General features: G+C 50.7%; 1 protein-coding gene across 2 annotated transcripts in view; it reads right to left on the reverse strand.

Moving 5' to 3' along the window:
- Positions 1 to 3,578: 3,578 nt before the first annotated feature.
- ALX4 (ALX homeobox 4) overlaps positions 3,579 to 14,664 on the reverse strand; it is a 44,456-nt gene continuing 33,370 nt past the window's right edge. For both annotated transcript variants that reach the window (XM_030950547.1, XM_030950546.1), the window contains exons 4-5: positions 11,360 to 11,488; positions 3,579 to 9,306 (exon numbers count right to left, since the gene is read on the reverse strand). In XM_030950547.1, the coding sequence (XP_030806407.1) occupies positions 8,983 to 9,306; positions 11,360 to 11,488 (453 nt within the window). In that variant the 3' untranslated portion in view covers positions 3,579 to 8,982. The remainder of the gene's footprint in view (positions 9,307 to 11,359; positions 11,489 to 14,664) is intronic.

Here is a 14,664-nt window from a genome sequence, read left to right on the forward strand (position 1 = left end):
GTCAGGGGTAGTCTCATCCATGTACTTGAATCACAAAAAAAAAAATCTGAAAACTTACGTTTGATTAAATCTGTGCTAGAAAATGAGCAATTCCCCAATTCCAATTGGTCCAGTTCCTAACTTCAGTCTGATCCTAAAGAGCTGAGAAGAGCAGAGCAAGTCCTGGCAAGTATTTCGCCTATTCTGCCTTTTCATTTCAATTTTTAGGCTGAAAATAACAATTTCTGTCAAAACCTGCCAGAAAATACCAAATGCAATACTCCATGGGATCTGCAGGTTATCCCATGAACAGGTGGTCACTTCAAACCTCTTGCTAACTTTGGCATGTGACAGAGGTAGCATTTGCTTAGCAGAAAATTCAGGTACAACACGTTTGCTTTGCTGTTGAGTCACGGGTCCTTAAGTTGTATCTTATGCTCTTGGGAGTGCCTGTAGGACAGTGTAAGTTCTTTTTATGATGTCTGCCACTGCTGTATCTAAGTGCAAGAAATTGAGCTTTATGGTCCTCCTGCATGCGTAAGATCAGCCTCTTACTTGTAGCTGCAGATAAGGAAACAGAGAGAGGCAGTCGGATTCCCTTTGGAGATGTGTTGGTAAAAAGAGGATTGAACACCAGTATCCCAAGCCTGGGATTTAGCAGAACAGCTACACTTTTGTCTGAATTGTTGTTTGTTTGGAGTTTTGGGTTCCTCACTACCAAGGCAGAGGACTGTTAGCCTTGACTTTAAGAATCAGCAGGCTTCGGCGGGCCCTGGCTTGAAGCCATTCAGAGACATTCCTGGTGCACTCTGTGTAATTTCAGCCTGATGGAAATGGCTGTAATGCAGTCCCACCTCTGCTGATCTTCAGGATTCCCCTGTCTGCAGCTTCTTGTGGCTGCTTTGAAAGTGAGTTATGTTTCCCATTAAAGGATAACAGGGACAATTGAGGCAATTATGTGGACTGGCTTGGAGCTAGCAGCACGAAGGGAGTTTTCCGACTGAAAGCAGTGCTGCTCAAAGGTTCTTCCTGCAAGGTTGCCTGTTTGCTGTCTTCATTTGTCTGGAAAAGGATCCCATAATTGTCCTTCAAATTTCCTTTAGTCATGCTAAATGCCTGTTTACTTGCATAAACAGGAAGTGCTCCTGCTCCAGACAAGCATACCAACTCAGTAGTGACCATGGACAGAGATCAGTGCAACTTGGTTATGATTTTATTAGGTCTATAAACTTTTGTCAGTGCTCAGTACCAGACTCTGTGCAGGGGGATGTTGTGACTAGGAAAATACCAGCATAATTATTAGGTCACACCTATTAGATTTTTTAACCTAAATTTCAGTTGAGGGGGGCTGGACAAAGGTCAAAGCTGAACCATTTGACCAATGAAGGCATGAAGAACTTGGGATATGCAGACCCACATGAGGTTTTCCAGGTGTCAATATGAGGTGTGGTTTCTGTTGCATCCTGTGCTTTTAAGGATGAAGCTTATCTCTTTTAGCCCCTCCCGTCATTCTGTGTAGTGATGGGAACCTGTAAAACAAAAAAGCTTGGGACTGACTGAACAAAGTGCCACTTACAGATATCCAGCTGCCCAGTGTGAATACCTCGTGCTCATCCAGGAGATAAGCCCATAATGCCCTGGAAAGATACCTGAGCTTTTCAAGCCGCCAGCTGTGTTCCCTCCCACGTGCCCATGAGTATATGTGCCACACACTCAAGAAAACCGTTGTTTCTCACCCGCTTGGCTGGCTGTTTGTAAACTTACAGGTCCTTCTTTTGTGAAACTTCTCTTTGAAGGTGAGGGGCAGGTCTCAGCTGGGTGCTGGCCACAGTTAGTGCCGGGTGCATTCAGTTGCAGACTGATGGGAACAATAACTGCTTTGCCACACTTCATACAAACAGGGAGGGGAAAACGTTTTAAGGAGAAAGGACCATAAAATGAGATCCAGGAATTCAGTAAGGCTACAGCAAAAGGAGCAGATTGCTAACTCAGAGCATCTGTCTTTGCCCTGTGAGTAAGTTACGAACTGCAAAGCAAGAGAAAGTGGAAGATCCTTTCACAAATAATAAACACTTGTTTGTCTCAGATTAAATGCAACACCTTTACATGTGGGCTCCAGCTGGCCATAAGTAGATACACCTTGCATGGCTGTTACCTTCCTTGCCAATAAGATTATTGAACATCCATCTGCTTAAAGGTTAATAACCTGCTTTTAAAAAGGGGAAGAAAAAAAGGCAAATCTGTTTAGTTTACAGGAATAAAAAATTGTTTTTCATTTAAACTAGCCGAACTTTGCCCTGCCTCAAAGTCATATTCTCCAGCAGAGAAGGAACGCGTTAACCTAGGAGCTGTAGCCACATCTCCCAGAGAGAAATTTTCCCATGTGTTTTAAATAACTCCTGTAACTCCACTAAGAAGGTGCAGCTTCAAGAGGAAAATGAACATTTCTAATATGGGTTCTGCCACTATCTAGTTTTGAGAGAGACCTTTTAGTTCTTTGGCATCATTTAGGCCAGGAGCAATTTCTGATGTAAACCCATACAAGCAGGATGTTACTGAAACTGGCTTTAGGCTCTCAACACTCTGAACTCTGCCAACATCTGGAGAATCTGGCTTTGAGTGCTTGGGGAGGGAAGGAATTTTTCTCCTACAAGTGAGAGGAATGGATAAGCTTGCAACAGCACCTGCATTATCCATTTCTTTGTGAGACAGAAAAAAGCCATGCACCATCTGAAGCAAGCTGATGCTCCCAGACAACTGATGGAAAGGCCAGAGGGGCTCTGTGGGTCTTGGTCGGTTGCTGGCAACTCCTGGGCACCTTCTTAGCTTTGCCTGGGCAAGACAGGCCCTTTCCAGTCCAGCCAGCATCTGGGTACAGGGACTTGACTCTTACTGGGCCCAGTGCTGGTGGGTCTGTGCAGTCTGAAGGAAACAGTTTTGCAGCTGAGTTTATTGATGGACTGCAAGCCACAGAAAGGGCCCTCACAGAATGCAGATTTTTCTGCACTGGGACAAGATCTGTGCCCTGTGAACTTGTGGGGCCCAGACAAACCTTTCCTTCCCTTTGTGTGGGGACAAGTGAAACCCAGAGGGCTCAGTCTGCCCCACAGCCCACTGAGCAGCTTCTGGCTGCGGGCAGGCACCTCTGGGAAGCCCTGCAGACCCACAGAGGAGAAGAGGGTGGGTGAGGCTTGGATGCCTCTGCTAAGGAGGAGCTGGGAGGGGAGGGAGTGTGATGGCCTGTGGGAATATGGGAAACACTGCCAGCCCCAGGTGCCTCCAAGGGCTTTAAGAGACCTTGTGCTTGGTGCCCCGAACATGACTGTGCTGTGTAAAAGGGGCGGTGACACAGCATGGGGAGCTGAGGGTCCCCAGTTCTGTGGCCTCTTGCTGCCAAGTCAGCTTCTTTCTCCCTGTGTCAACTGAGATTACAGGCTGCCTCATTAAGGACTGCTTGAAAAGGGCTGGGAGACCTGCAGGAGCTCTGTGAGGCTTAAACTCTGCTGAAGCAGCAAGTGCGGAGCAGTAAGCTAAGGAGACCATCCTGGTCTCCAGCCCGTGGCCAGGGTGCCGAGCGGTGCCGAGGCGCTCCCGGCGGCGGCGGGGCCCGGTGAGGCGGGAGCGGCCGCAGGGCGCTCCGGGCCCGCCCGCCCGCTGGCTCCTGCCCAGCGCTTTGTACGGCAGAGGCGGCAGCCCGTGAGCTGCCACCTGTTGTTAATCTACCCCCGGCTAATCCATTCTGGACTGCGTCAGCAGTTCAAAAGGGCACTGTTAGTATTTTTTGCCAGCTTCAATTAACGTGAGATTTTGGAGGCCCCTCTGATCACATTTCATCTGTCATGAGTCAGGAACAAACCAGCCAGATTGCAGTTGAGAGGAGAGAAGAGAAGAAGTTTATTGCAAACCAAAACAACAACAGTGTTTGTGCCCCCTTGGTCAGGGTGGCTGGGAAGCAGGGACCTTCTCGCTCCTTCCAAAACCTGGAAAAATAAAAATTGGTGACTGGAAATCCAGCCCTTCACCTCCAAAAAAAAAAAGCTGCAAGTGCAATAACTTACTTCAAAAAAAGTTAAAAAGAATCAAGCTGCAAGACTGTTTGTTCTTTTTTAATATTCCACTGTAATGAACTGGTAATACATGGTTGCATAGGCAATAACATTGCATGGCACAAACCTCATGTGGCAACATTTAAAATGATTTTTTTTATTCTTTTTTTTCCTGAACATTTTTAAAACTTTTATTTTTTTTAATATGTTCTACCCCAGGCCATTAAGCTAAAGAGAGAAAAAAAAAAGGTAGCATTTATACAAGGTTACAATATTTTACAACAAAAAACCAATAATATTGATTGAGGTTTGTTTTCTTTCTTTCTCCCAGTCTCTTTCAAGCACTGCACACCTAAACCGATATATTATTATACATTGAAAACTGTCCTTCAAAATCAGTAGTATAAAAGTCCTAGCTCTACCTACCTACCTAGCTATGTGGGGGAGTGGAGAACCATGTTACCAGCAAAGAGTTAAGGGGGTGTAAGGCTGTTCCCTCGCCTCCTCCTAGCTCCCTTCGGGAAGCTGCAAAGGGCTGAATGACTTTCCATCCAATTCCACCCCCTTTCCATTTGGGTTTAATTTCTCCCTCAGTCTGTTTGCTTTTTGCTGTGTCAGTCAGAACAGCAAAATAAACATGGGGCTCTGCCTCTGTTTGATTATTTTTCAATCCTTTCCCAAGAAACTACCTTTTTGCCTTAGTTTGTTTGGAGAGTGTTTTACAATGTGCTGCCCGGTCTGAGTGTACTCTGGGAATCAGGGGAACACGCTTCCCACCCCCAAACACCTCCAGTGCAGGAGGAAACCAGAAGGCAGCCCTGCTGGGCAGCACATGGGGTACTCCTGGGCCAGGCTGGTGATGCATCCCTTTGGCTGATGGGGTGCATGAAGCCATGTGTGCTGCAACTCTGAGACCTCACGTGTGACACATTGTCACTGCGTGTGGCCTTTCCCTAGCACCCTGCCCATGCCATGGCTCAGGCCAGATGTGGTCCAGCAAGGACGTGTCACCCAGCAAGGATGTGCATTCTGGCAGGGATGGACACTTGCTCACACTCTGCCACGGGCTTTAGAGGAGAGGGAGGGTGATTATCTTTTTATTTTGCTTGGTCTTCCTCCCTGTAGGCTCTACCCAGGTAGGGGCTGGAGCAGTGGGACCTGAACTGGGTAGCATATTCTGGAGAGGGCAACTGGAGCCTGTCTGGAGAGCCTGATGGGAGTGCAGGTGGGTGGCACTGCTGGCAGTAGGTGACGTGCCAGGGGGCTGACCTGGCCCTTCTCCAGGAGCTTGTTGAGGCACAGCAGCCCTAAGAGTCTGGACCCCGCAGGGCCCAGCAAGCCCAAGCCTTGTTCCCCACTGGTTTCAATTGCTACCAAAGCACTAACTACTGCTTGTAGGCAAGAAGTGTCTCCGAGTGCTTGGCAGCGAGTGGTACCCAACCACTTTTAAGTCAGTGCCAGGAACCTGTGCTGCTCTTGCTATTTGCATCCTCCTGGTCTCAAAGCTCTGGGACATCTCTGGGGTTCCCAGCCATGGGCAACATAAGGCAGCCACCTTGTAGGATACCTGCTGCCTAGCCAGGGCCAGGACTGCTTGGGAGAAATGTTTTTCTACTCCGTCCGTGAGGCTGGAGGGAGCATCTGGGTGAGCTCTGTGGGCTGCACCCACAGAGGATGCCACCATGGGCATGGCAGGTGTTGGCACGGCTGATGCTTGTGAGACATTTTGGTGGTGGATGGGGATAAAGCTTGCAGCTTTGAAGGCAAGTCCAAGCCAGGGAACTGTGATTCAATGTATAGACAGGAGTAAAATACTAAATAAGAAATAAATAGAGAAGAAAGTCATAAATAGAATTGAAAAGTATTAAAATAACAACAATAATAATAATTAAAAAAGGTATCATCATGTTAACGAGAGATTGCAAGAACAGCACTGACCCTGTGACCTTTAAGAAATGCAGTAGCTGTAGGCTGGCTAGGTTAAGATACACACACACATATATATATATACATATATATAAGTATATATATATATGTTTATACAGTTTTTCATGTTAATTTAACAGCTAGTTTTAAAACCCTTTTAAATTAATTTTAAAAATGTGTTTTAAGTACAGATGCATGTAGCTTAAAAACTACCAGAACAACTGCTTTTGAAGGTTTGGGAGGGACACCCCTTCCAGCATTATCCAGAAGTGTGGGTGCAAGGGACTGTGCCTGACACCCAGAGAGGTGAGGCAGAGCCTGATGAGCAGTGGGGCTGCCTGCAGCTGGAGGTGGGAAGGGAGCCCTGCACAAGGTGGTCCAGGGAACAACATTCCCCTTGCCTCGTGGTGTTTTCAGGCAGGCTGAGGGCTGGGTGCATGTAGTGGTGTTTAAATTAGACTGAGTCCAACATGTGCTTTCCACATGAATTTTAAGGTGAGAGAAAGTGGAGGCCAAGCTTCTCTAAATGCCAAGTCTGCTGCCAGGAGACTGTCCTCTCTCTCTCTCTAACAAGACAGGGATACAGCACTTAATCCTTTGGGCTGTTAAACAGCTCAGATGAAATACTGGCCCCGTGGAAGTCTGTGAGGAAAAGCTACCTTTTAGCTTCAGTAGGGAATGTAGCTAAGTCCTTGAATAGATACAGCTCTCCACTGGAGCTGCCTTCAGAGCTTGCAGGCTAAGTGAGACCTGTCCCCATATGCCTGCCTGCCCCACTGCCCTCTCCTTAGCTCTGCTTGTTGCTAATTTGCTTTGTCAGCAGTGGTACTGGACTGTTCAGGCAGCAGCCCTCCACTGATTGCCTGCTGACATTGGGAAGCATCAAGATCCCCAGTGTACCTGGGGAAAAGCTCAACACTCTGCTCAGCTGCCTGCACAAATCTGGACAAAGTGCCTCCTGTCACCAGTCCCTGGGTAGCTGGGAAGCTCAGTGGCTTCTGGGGTACCCAGTGGGGATGTACACACCTCCAACTGGTCAGCATGATCCTGCCTGGTTAGGTGATCAGCATCACTTTCAGCATCTAAGCCACCATGCCTGAGGTCTCAGCTGAATGTTTAGGCTGACATGTAAATCCTGGCTGCTTGTGATGGGTGAGGCCCTGGTTATGCAGATGATGTGGTGAAATGCATGCTGGCTCCCTGTGCATAGCAGGGAATGCATCTCTTACTGTTTCTGAGGAGAGAAAAGAAACAGTACTACTGGTGTTTTCTTATTCCAGTAAATATATCACTTTTGACCCAGCAATAGTGTATCATTAAGGTAGTGTATTGAGAGTCTAGGCACTATGGAAATACTTGTATGGCTCATTAACCTGAAGCTGGACATTTGGTTGTAGCTTATTTGGAACTTTTTCCAAGACCACTAGATATTCCTGGACCTTGAACCGCAAGATCCCCTAACACTGAGCAGAGGAAAGAGGGAAGGGTGACAAACCAGTTTTTCTGAGAGTAGTATCCTAAAATTCCCTTGCAAATCTTGGAGATGTCTACCCCAGCTCAAGCCCACCTTGCAGAGACACACTGTATGGCTGGTAGTGCTCAGCTGACTTTCAGCTTCTCCTTGGCAGTATTTCACTGGGGTAAAAGGATGTTCCACAATTATTCCATGCACTATGATCACTGAAAACTTTTAAAACATTTAGCCCTGCAAAGGAGATCTTACTTAACAGCTCTGTGCAGGTAAGAGCACTGGGACGGAAAAGCAGAGAGGCATGTCGGTTCACACAAACCAGAGAAGCTCTGGTCTCTTCTACTTCCTCTGCAAATGAAGAGGATCTGAGGTGGCTGGAGATGGGGCAGCATCACCTTGTTCTCCCTTGAGCCCCTTCCCAGCCTGTTCCTTTGCTGTCCCTGGTGCAGAGATGCCCGCAGGCATTGTGTGCCACATGGCACTGGGGTGGAGGGCTGAGGGAGGGCCTGTCATTGCACATGTCTGACCCTAGGATGAGGTGTATGAGGAATTTGGTGGCCTTGTGCCACTGTGGTGGTGTGCTAGTGCTTGAGCTCTTTCTTAGAGCAGTCTTTCTGGGGACTTGCAGATTTACGTAGCAGTTGTGCTTCCCTGCTAGAACTGCTGTCTCTAAACTGAAGTTAATAATTCCCAACCCAGTGAAAGAAAGAGGGAATCTTTTCCTGTACCACCATGCTTGTGAGGTTCAACATAGAGCACAACTAGGGAAAGCAAAGCCCAAGGGCAGGGAGCCATGCTGGAAGGCTTTTGTTTGCTGGGATGTATCTCTGTCTGGGTCACCAGAGGGCTGGCAAAGACTCTCAGCGTGATAACACCATGCTATGGTGGGTAGAGGGGCATCCCCTTCACAGGCCTCTACAACTCTGCTTCATCTCAGAGTACAAGATGGAGTGGGAGCAGGGTGGAAGGAGGTGAGCTAATGTTGCCTTTTTTCTAGCTTTGGTTATCTTCCCAGCCCTGTTCCCCACTCGGCTATGAGAAGTCATAGCTCCTGCTAAAATGATGTTGGCAGCGTGAGAGAGTCTCTTTGCTGGTGCCAGAGTCCCCATCCAGTCCCTTGCCCAGGGCAGAATATGTGAGTGTGTGTGAGTGTGTGTGTGGGTGGGTGGTGGGATGGGAGAAGCTGCTGAAAGGCCAGTGGGCTCTTGCTCTTGGAAAGGCATGTCTGGTGTCAGAAAAAAACAGCAGGAAGAAAAATTGCCCAGGTTGTTGGGGAGGTGGCAGTGAGAAGGGATGCATCCCATCCCAGATCTTGATGGAAGAGGTGCTGCTCCACAGGCTCCCTCTCCCTGCCTGATCTCAGGAAGCTGGGAGCTGCCACGTTCATGCTGGAAACACTCCACTTACATTAACATATGTACTTTATATGCCTAGGGTAGCTAAAAGTGCTGCATTCAGATCCCCGAGGAGGCAACTGCTGTCTGGAGTCCAAGCGGATGGATTTACTGGGCTGTCCCCACGTGCTCTCTCCGTGTCTGGCGGGCATGGGCTGCAGCCCTGTCATGTCGCCCAGGAGATCGCGGCGCTGTGCTCCTTTGCTTTCATCCTCAGGGCAGCGATGCTGGAGGTCTTGCGGTCCGGCTCGCTGTTCAGCTCGTAGCCATTGAGGCTGGGGCTCATCCCAGCTGTGCCGAAGAGGCCGCCCATGTGAGTCTGTCCCACGTGGCTGCCGGGCCCGGAGACCCCAAGGAACTCGGAGACGCCACCGGCCGCGTGGGGGTGAGCATGGGGGGACATGCAGGAGGGCACCGTCTCGCAGGGGACCACACAGGCAGGCACAGGGGACGCTGCTCCATTGTTGCTGATCCAAGAGGGGTTCTGGATCTGGGGATGGGAAAAGAAGTGTTAGGACTGCCCCATGCAGGATATTTTGGGCAGCTGACCTGAGGGAATGGACTGTGTCCAGCCCTGGCCTGGCAGGGCAGCCTAGTGGAGGGGCAGCCAGTGAGATGGGCATGTAGTCCCATCTGCTGGGCCCTGCCAGCTGCAGCACCCTCAGCGCCCCTGCAGCCAGCAAATCCACTCCAAAACCTGTATGCCAGCCTGGACAGGGGCAGGGATTGCAGCAGGGTTATTCACAGGGAGCAGGATTGTGCTCCTTCTCTGCCACAGCATCTGTTTATTTATTCCTCTCCCAGACACTCTTACTTTTTTTGTACCATGAGCACTTTTCTCAGCACAGGAAAATTTGTGTCATCCATGGTGTTTCTGTGGTCCTACTCATTACAGAGGGATCAGGCAGAAAGCAGTGCTATGAGGCTGTGCATCCACCATCCTTCTCCAGCTCAGGGCAGCTTTGCCTAGGCAAGGGCTATTTTGTACCACACAGATATGCCTGTCAGAGCTGAGCCCCCAGCACAGGCCGCTTCATTGCCCCTCTCCCCCAACAGGGCCCATCCAGGCAGCATCACCCACCCCACTGCAGAGCAGAGCCCTGCAGGGCCACCTCAAGAGACCATCTGGGATCCTGCAGTGTCATTCATAAAATGATATTGCAGAAGAGAGGAGGGCTCAGTATTTGGCAGTGGAAATAGGTGTGCTGCAGCAGGGGACACATGGGCATGCAGGATGAAAGCAGGGAGGAGGTGAGCAGCTGGCTGAAGCAAGAGAGCAAAGGGCCCTTCATCCCACTGCCCCTTTCCACTGCTTGCCCTTGGGCCCTCTCTGATCTCTTACCTCCTGCAAATTGCTTTTCAAATTTTTGATCTCTTGTGGTGGGAGAGGAGGGCAGTATGGAGGGAAAGAGCAGTGTAAGTTACAAAGGCAGAGAAGGACATGCTAAAAAGGCTGCTGAGAGTGTTCTCTGCTTGAAAAGCTGCTTTGGCATCTCAGCTGTTTTAAAAGGGTTTCTTGTTCAGTTTACGGGAGACGCCAAGCGGGAGAGAGGTCGCACACTCCCTGCTTGGCTGTGGGGTAGCATTGGTACAGCACTGGCTGGGGAGGCAGCTGACAGACTGGGTGTCAGTGAGGGAGGGCTTCCAGCAGATATGTGAGGACAGTCAGGTTCAGAGCATCGTGCCTGCAGAATTGTGCCCTTGAGCAAATTCTGGGTGGTGGGAAGAGGAGTGGAGGAAGGCGGGAGTGCTTTCTGGGGCACAGCCTAGCCCTGGAGCTAGCAAACCCCAGTCTGCCTGGCATCATCTGAAGCGTTGTGAAACTGGGCTGGCCCAATGTTTAGGAGGCTATTGTGCTGACAGGTTTTCCAAGACAGGAAGCTATGGAGGGGAGGCAACCCCATGACTTGCTTCCAGGGTCAAGGCAGGAACGGTTTCAATAGGTCTCAGAAGCAGCCTCAGGTACCCCAACAAGGCTGCTCCCTCCTTCCTTTGGAGCATAAATCTACAACTCCCTTGGGAAGCATCCCCAGATATCACCAAGTGTGCTATGCATACCACAGCCCATCACTGGGACATTGCTGTGGGAATTTGCCAGGGGAAAAATCCTTTTATCCAACCGCTATGTCCAAGGGGCATCGAAATCAGAGATGGTAACAGGAAGCCTCCCTGGGATCTGCTATTCTTTAGGCATGAATTAGCCTTTTGGACCTCTTTCAAACCAGTGGAAAGTTAGTGGGCAGCAGCACATGTGATAGGATGTGCTGAGCAGGGTGACCTGGGCCCAAGGGTGCTGCTCTATATCACACAGTGCTGGGCCTGGTGCCTGCTTTAAAGATGGCTGCTCTGGGCCAGGGCATGAGGGAGCCAAGCAGAACACCTGACTAAAAAACGGCCAGCCCTTCAGTGCCTGGCAGTATAGCCCCGGTGTCCCTGCAGCCTTGCCTAAGCGTGCCTGAGAAGTGAAGCATGGCTTGGGGAGGACTGGGAGCAGAGGCAGCGTGTCCAGCAAGCACAGCGCCCAGGCGGGGGAATGCACTCACCTGGGCGTAGTTCTCAGCACGGGTGAGCAGAGGCAGCTCGTAGGCGGTGGAGAAGTGGGTCCGGACCTGCTGCATCTGACCGAACCGCTCCCGCTTGCGCCATTTGGCTCGCCGGTTCTGAAACCACACCTGGGGAGAGGCGACAGCAGGGCTGTGAACAAGGGCAGCCCGGCAGTGGCTGGTAGCCCGGCAGCCCTGAAGAGCCCACCAGAGGGCAGGGCCTCACCAGGCGGGTGGTTTTGTATGGCACGGAGAAGGGCATTGCTCCAGACACGTGCTCTGCAGGGGAGGGACAGTCCTTCCCTGCTTCTCCTGAGGGTCTGGGGCCAGCCCGTGCTCCTAGAAAGGGAACACTCCATGCAAAAGGGGATGCCCATCTTTTGGTGCACAGCCCCTCTGGGGACATTCCCAGCTCTTGCCTCCCACAGCCTGATTTGCCCTGGAATAGCCTGTCTTCCTCTCACCCCTAAAGCTGTGCTACCCAGGCTCTGCCTGCAGCTCTCTCGCTGTCAGCCAGTCTCAGAGAAGTGTGAATACATCCGTGTGTGCTGCTGCCAGGCTGAAAACAGCAGTGACGGGGCTTTCCCCGGGACTAATCCTGGCTATGATGATGCCATTGACTGCAGCTTGCATTTCTCACCAACTCCCTCATTTTTCTTAACCACAACAAAAAATACAAAGCTGAACACCCCTTCCCTCCTTAGCTGCAGGAAAGGACAGGTGTCCTTCTATAGCATCCTTTGGTTTACACTGAGGCTTTTTTTTGCGGGATTTGCTACTCTTTACTTCACACTGCTGCTCAGATCCCTTCAAGGCAAAGACCAAAACTCTGTTTCTGCTCTTATTTTTACTGGCTTGACATCAGTGTGGATTATTGCACTGTTGTCAGCACCATTGCTCCTGATTTGCATCAGCCTCAGAGAGATCAGAGCCTGGCCCAGTGTCTTCAAAGCCTCTTGAAGCTCGTGAGTCAGGGAAACACATCAATCAAGAGCTGCTTTGAAGGCACTGAGAGATGAGGGCGATCACCAGGGGCTGGGTTGTGCAGGTCACGCCAGTGCATGAAAGGAGCACTCCTAGAGCCTCTCAGCTCTGCTTCGAGTTTTACACGGTGACTCGCTGCGGGGGGCCAGAGGGGGTATTGCTGACAAGCAGCTTGGCCCTTCCCACGCCTGGCCGTGGGGCAGCTTCGCTGCTTGCCAGGCACCTGGGCAAAGCAGACACCAGGTAGGAAGCTCATGTCTTCACAGGACAGCAGGACAAGCCAGGTAGTTGGCACAAGGTAGGATAGCAGGACAATTTTTGCAGGGGCAGGAGTGCTGTGTCACCTGCAGCCTGAATCAGTGCAGCCAGAAGCTGCTACGAGGAGGGATAAGGGGCTTGGGTTTCTGGTCTGAGCTGACATTCCTGCTTGTGCTGGAAGAGTTGTTTCAAGCTGTCCTGCTTCAGTTTCTGCCTTCCACCACATAGACAGCCTCGTGCTGGTCTCTTTCAGCCAGGCCTGTGGTATGAGTAGGCAGCTGAGGGTCTGGCCATGCACTGTGGTCTGCTTTGGGCAGGGAGCAGTGCAGCTGCCAGGCACATGCTCCTCATGTGGGCTGTGGATAACACAGGGTATGTGCCTGGCCCCATGTCCATGGCAATGCCACTGGCATGGGCCATCCACACGCTGGCCAAAGCAGCAACCTGCTATAAACCCCCTACCCCAAATAAAAACCCTGTGAGTGTTTTCAGTAGGTACAAAAAGCACCGGGAGAAGCATCCTAACATTATCCCAGCTGTGCACATGCTGCACATGCAGAGTGTCCTACTGGAGCAGGTTTGATGCCTCAGGCATCTGTCTGTTTTTCTTCTACCTCTTCTTGGCACAGCCACTCCAGCCCAGCTGCAGGCCAGTCCCAGGGCTGGCCTGGATCACGCCGCTTTGATCTGCAGATTCAAAGTTAGCAGTGGTGACCTGGTTCCTCCTCAGGCGGAGGAGGCCCCGCTGTGCACAGAGGGGTGCAGAACAGGTAGGGAGCAGAGTCTGCCTGTGCACGGGGCTGGGATGAACATATGCCAGGCATACGCGGCCTCTCCCTGTGTGGGGAAGGCCCCGGCTGCCTTGCCCTCCTGAGCATCCCACCTGGAGCAGGGCGGCCGAGCTCCGGCCCCCACGGCAGTGTGTGGCTCTGCAGGGTGACCTTCCAAGCCAGCGGTGCAGGGTCTGTGCCCTCTTCTTCCCAGGACAGCACAACAGCTACCTTGACAGAGCAGAGTGAGATCTCAGTCTCTGCTCTAATGCATTTATGCATTGAGCATAGTGATTTAAACGGGCAGTCCCCAAATTGCCACGTGGCTGGTGGGCTGGGACAATGTGACAAGTCATCGCATTAGGCTCAAGAAGAGTGTCTTCAGTCCAAGTGTTGGTGTCACAGGCACCAGAGACACTCTGAGAGCTGACAGTGAGCTCTGAAGCACTTGTGGCAAGGTTTGGACCGCTTTTTAAAGCTTTCTTTTCTCCTCTGGTCCAAATCCTTATAGGCTTCTTGGTATATTGAAGTTGGGTTTCTCCAGGCCTCCACAGTGCTCCAGGGAAAACAAGACAGGCATGGCAATGTATAATGTGAAAATGTCAGCAAAAAACCTCAACTAATCCTCAGTATTTCCACAGTCTTAGAAGACACCTGCTTTTAAAAAGCAAATCTAAACCCAAACAGAAGTTCATTTTCCTTTCATTGCCTGTCACTCCTTGTCAAGAGCGGCTGTTGTGGGATGGGAATGTGGCAGTGGAGGTTGCAGTGGCTAGTGCAGCATGTTCTCTGGGGCCAGGACGGGCTACTTCTGCTGTGCAGGGGCCAGCAGTCACTGTGGACTGAATCTCAGTGTTAGCAATTACAGCAGGAGTGTATGGTAATGTCATGTATCTGACTCCTGCAGACAATGCTTTGATAAGCCCTGATGTACCAATTCAGCCCCGTAAAAATCTACAGAACAGAGAATGTTTCATGTCTCCATAAACATTCAACAATTTGTGGTGCCTAAATCCATGTGCATAGACAGCTGACATGCTGTTGGGGATGGAGAGGCCAGAAGTGGCCTGAGACAAAGCAAGGAGGCTCCTGCTCACTCTCTTGCTGCCTCTACGCTCGCACCCAGTGGACACTGCCAGTCAGCCCCTGCCACCAAGCTCCATGTGCCCTGCACAGGGCACAGGTGCATGGGCTCCATTGGGACTTAACCCAGGCCACTGACCATGTCTGGATAGCTGGGGGCTGCATCACTGATTTGTCCTTTCTCCAAGTTAAAGGTATTTTCCCCTCTCT

This window comes from Camarhynchus parvulus, chromosome 5 (assembly GCF_901933205.1).
Source record: "Camarhynchus parvulus chromosome 5, STF_HiC, whole genome shotgun sequence".
NCBI lineage: Eukaryota > Metazoa > Chordata > Aves > Passeriformes > Thraupidae > Camarhynchus > Camarhynchus parvulus.